At 39.1% G+C, this 4,501-nt stretch overlaps 1 protein-coding gene across 5 annotated transcripts in view; it reads right to left on the minus strand.

Moving 5' to 3' along the window:
• Positions 1–2,522: 2,522 nt before the first annotated feature.
• The window catches only part of CAMKMT (calmodulin-lysine N-methyltransferase), a 391,410-nt gene continuing 389,431 nt past the window's right edge, over positions 2,523–4,501 (minus strand). For all 5 annotated transcript variants that reach the window (XM_027624226.2, XM_027624227.2, XM_027624224.2 and 2 more), the window contains one exon: positions 2,523–3,079. In XM_027624226.2, coding sequence (XP_027480027.1) covers positions 3,002–3,079 — 78 coding nt within the window. In that variant the 3' untranslated portion in view covers positions 2,523–3,001. The remainder of the gene's footprint in view (positions 3,080–4,501) is intronic.

The raw sequence follows: 4,501 nt of genomic DNA on the forward strand, positions 1-4,501 counted from the left end.
CACTAATCCTTCCATTCACTCAGTTAACTGCTGGATCCCCCAAATTGATTCAACAGGTATGCCTTGGTAAATTCAGCCCATACTGAAGCCAAAGGGAAAATCAGCAAGGGGTGGGCAGCTCTTCTCTGAAAACACCCGAGGAACCAGCCAGAAAAGCTTTTATGGCCCCGACAAGTTTTCTGCTGAATACTGAGCACCTAAATTACCCTTCCCTAATGGAAGTTACATTTTCATGCTCAAAAAGCTGACAAAATACACAATTTATACAAAATAGCATCAACCTCTTAGGTAGTCTTTTCTAGCACTTTTATCCCAATTCACAGCATATATCTTGCTATAAAATAAAATATATTTCTTATAACCAAGTTGTATGTGGCTGTTCATATCACCGCATTAGAACTGAGCATGGGTGATATGGGAAACATTCTTACATCCAGCCCAATCTACTTAGTAGGATAAAGGGAAATCATGAGTTTTATCAGGGGATTCAGGTACATGGAGAAGAGGAATATCATAATAATTCTAATGATTTCCTACGCAGACAGGCTTCCTTTTGAAACAAACACAGGCATAATTACCTAATAGATAATTATGGAAGGGGGTATTTCAATTGCAATTATATGACCCAATAATGATGCATAGAAATAATGCTTAATCATAAAGTTCAAAAGAAATGAAGATGGTAACTTTTCTAAAGCAGATGTATTTTTTCCTTCTCAATATTGGCATTTCATTAAAAATTTGAGAAAATAAAAACACTTTTAAATTCTTCAATAATACACAACATGAGTTTCTCACAAACTTCCAAAGAGCCTGGACTAGAGATATTTCCAGGTGAGGATCCCATAAAGAGCAGATCTATGAAACCTTTAGTATTTTACAGGAGACTCTCTAGGTTTTAATCACACAATAAGCATACTTCTTTACTAGGTATCTTTTGGTAAGAACAGCTCAATTTTTACACCATGCACCATGTCTCAAGCTTAGGAAACTACACATACCGTTCTCAGCTATTTTTTTTTAAAGAATGTATTACGACTAGCTCACTTTTTAAAAATAAAATTTCTCCCAAAGAAATAAATGCTGGATTTCTACACCCAGGACACACAAACGCAAATTAAACTCTTGCCAATTCATGTATTTTCGTGAGAAAACAAAGAAAATATTCTCTACATTTCCAAAGAAAAGAAACAGAACAGACCATCTTAGGTGGTACTATAGGGATGGGTTTTCTTTGTCTGGCAGATTTAGTTGCAGGTTTTCCAGAAGAAATCACTTCTGCTGTATTTTCACCAGTATAAATGGAACTACCTGTGTTGCCTTTTAAAACATTCCAAATTCTAATTTTTAAACAAGAAAATATGAAGCCAGTGTGCAACCTATACAGTCGCCAAAGGAGAGCTGCCACTAGCTGAACTACTCAGCTAAATGGCTGGTTTGCATTGCCCTGGTCTTTATCTAGCACTGAGAATAGACTGCTGTTTTATCCAAAGAGGAATAAATTGCTGTTATTGTGATGTTAGCCCATCACTTGGCATTGCAATTCAAGTTTTTGTGAGAAAGAAATGTATGATCTAACTGCGACTTGACCTATGCCTTCCGAGATCCATCTAGGTGCTCTAATGGAGCAGAAAGAGTGGTGAATACAAGGACATGCAAACTGATGGTGAAAAATTTGTTTGATGATAGAAGTGAGCAGAGAAGACGTTTGAGAGTGGCTGTTTTTATGACCGTTAAGTTTGTTTAACATGCAAAAGGATTTGCCCCCGGTCTCCCACCTATCCCTTTAATTGCAGCCCACTAAATACACGCTCTGCCTCGACTAAAGATAGGAGAATATAGAGCTAACCTACTAATGATATTACTGCTAAAGTGGGCCCAGATGATTCCTTACAGATAAACATCTGAATTTCCACAAAAGGCATTAGAGTGTCTCGTGGATGCACCAGGCAAGGATACGCTTGGGTTCCCTGTAGAAAAGTCATTCTCTCTTAATCCTAGGTAGCACCTAGTAAATGTTTACTACACACTCGAATCACAGCATACACCAATATGTGCTTCCTTTAAATCAGGTAATTGTGTGGTCGAGGTTTGAAAAACTCCCCCTGGTTGCAATCTAGTTTATTAGCCATTTATTCAAAATTTCTCTGGCAAGGACCTATTTTGAAAGAGGTCTGGAGAACGGCAGCAGTTAGATGTGAGCCCCGATAAAGGCTCACTTTTCATTCATAGTCAGAGCCTAAATGTGCTCTTCTTGTACCTAAACAGATAATAAGCACTCAGCACACTCCTCCTCCTTGACACAACACATTGAGACTAATCACACATAATTGGAGAGGAGGGGCAGAGGGTTGGCCACGCTATTGTGTCCAGAGGACAAACGGTCAGTTTATGAGGCTTTGGGCTGATGTAGTCATTTCTTATACATCCATAGGGAAAAAAAACATCCTGTTTAAAAGGAGAAAGAGAATGAGTGAGAGGGACAGCAAAAAAAAAAAAAAAAGATGGCAGATTTAATACAATTAATTTGAAGATGAGAAAGATAGGCTTTATTTATTTTTTTTAACCAGGAAAGAATCATGATGTTTGCTGTGTTTACAGATTAAAAAGTACCACCACCAAAACAGAACAAAGACCAAGATCTTTTTTGAAAAGCGGGGGGTGGGAATCACCAAAAGAAATTCTGTCTCAATTAGGAGATAAAAGATTTAGGTCTCTCCTGAGTCCAATTCAAATCTCAGGTTGTTTGTAGATACGTAAAGACAAAGGTTTGGTCCAAGAAGAGCAGATGAAAAAAGGAGTCCAGGAAAGCTGGGGAATGATGTGAGTGAGGACAGGTGGGCCCCATAACCCACATGTGGAATGGGGCAGAGGTGGTGGGAGGTTCACAGATCTCAGGGAGCCAAAGGCTTGCTGCATATCATACCCATCACAGGTTTCTGTTTTTGTGACAATATGCCCTGTGCACTTGGTGTTTTCGTCTTTTGAGCAGCTTAATCTTCTATCCATTTTTGGTTAAAATAAGTAGAAGTGGGTAATGAAGGTTTTCTTCATAGACGTCCTGGTTCTCCTTTTGCAACTGAAAACAATCATAGAACAAAAAAAGGTAAGGAGACTCAGCTTAGGATTTTTTACCAGTAGTTTTTAATATTGAGTATAACGAAGACTTCTTACTTGAATATATTGTTCCGGTAAATAAATTGCAAAAAGGCAATGCAAAGTAATTCTCAGTGGCATTGGCAAGATAGGACTATGCATCCATCAAGCTGGACTCTTTCCTTGGGCGGGGGTAAGGAGGAGGGCAGGGTGCTTTTTCATAAATAGCCGGACCGCATTTGTGACCTCTATGAACTGTGGGGCACTTCAGTGAAGGGAGAACTGGAGGCTCGCTCATCTGCACCAGAACAGCCATTTGGTATAGAAGTTTCTGCTCTTGGTCCACTCTGTCTCTCACCCGCGCCCCAGGAACAAGGCAGGCAGGCATTTCCGATCATTTGGAGACTGGCAGCTCCCAGGTACAAGGGATGGGCTTCCGGGCCTAAGACATTTCAAAGGCTCTCCGGCTGCTTCTTGGGGGTTTTAATAGTAATGATAATTACAAAATTTTTTTTTTCTGAGGAGGAAAAGGTAGTCCAACAATTAGAGCTTCCATACCATTCAAGTGAGGTTCTGAGGGCCTTTCCACGGTGGATTTTAAAATCCAGTCAGAGTTTTCAAAGCTAGAGTAAGTACTCTTTTCCTCATTTGGCTAGAAGAATTTTGACAGCCATATTTGTATTTATCCTAGCAAACAGTAATTTGCTATTTATAAAGACAAAATTAACATTTTTGAAATTGGGGTTTTTGAGCCGTTAATTCATTTTGTAATTGATAAGGATCGGAAAACAGGTATTTAATTATGCATGGACTCAATTCTTTTATTGTTTGGAATCAGATTACCCCCCTTCACCCCCGAAACTAAATGAATGGCTCTAAACATGACACTTTCCTGGATTAGTATAGGTCTAGGGCATATTACCTTGAATTTTTTGTGTTTCTTCTAAATCATATTCCCAAACTGTGACATACCCTTACTGTTAAGGACAAGGAGCAATGAGACTGCTTTTCCTTTCTCACTGGGGAACAGAAAGCCAAGCCCGTCTTTACTTTCTAATCCATTTTCGTAAGAAATGATGGTACAATCACTGAAGTAACTGCATTCTGTTTTCTTAGATGGAGTTTGCTTTGTTTACAGATGATTAGTTGTCTACCTTAGAAAGATCCTCTGGATTTGTGTTGCCACCAAAGTCGGGACTGTTAATTGTAAGCACACGGTCCCTTAACATCACTCTTTAAAAAAAAAAAAAAAGGCCAAGAAAATGGCTTCCCAAACTTCCCAGTCCAAACCCACTAACCAGGACCTACCAACTATAAATACCTTTGTTGCCAGTTGCCCTAGTGATAGAAGGAGCTCACTGAAATATTTTACAGAGGGAAGAGGGGGCCAAGCTAGCTCAATTCT

The sequence above is a fragment of the Zalophus californianus genome, chromosome 8 (genome assembly GCF_009762305.2).
Source record: "Zalophus californianus isolate mZalCal1 chromosome 8, mZalCal1.pri.v2, whole genome shotgun sequence".
Taxonomy (NCBI): Eukaryota; Metazoa; Chordata; class Mammalia; order Carnivora; family Otariidae; genus Zalophus; species Zalophus californianus.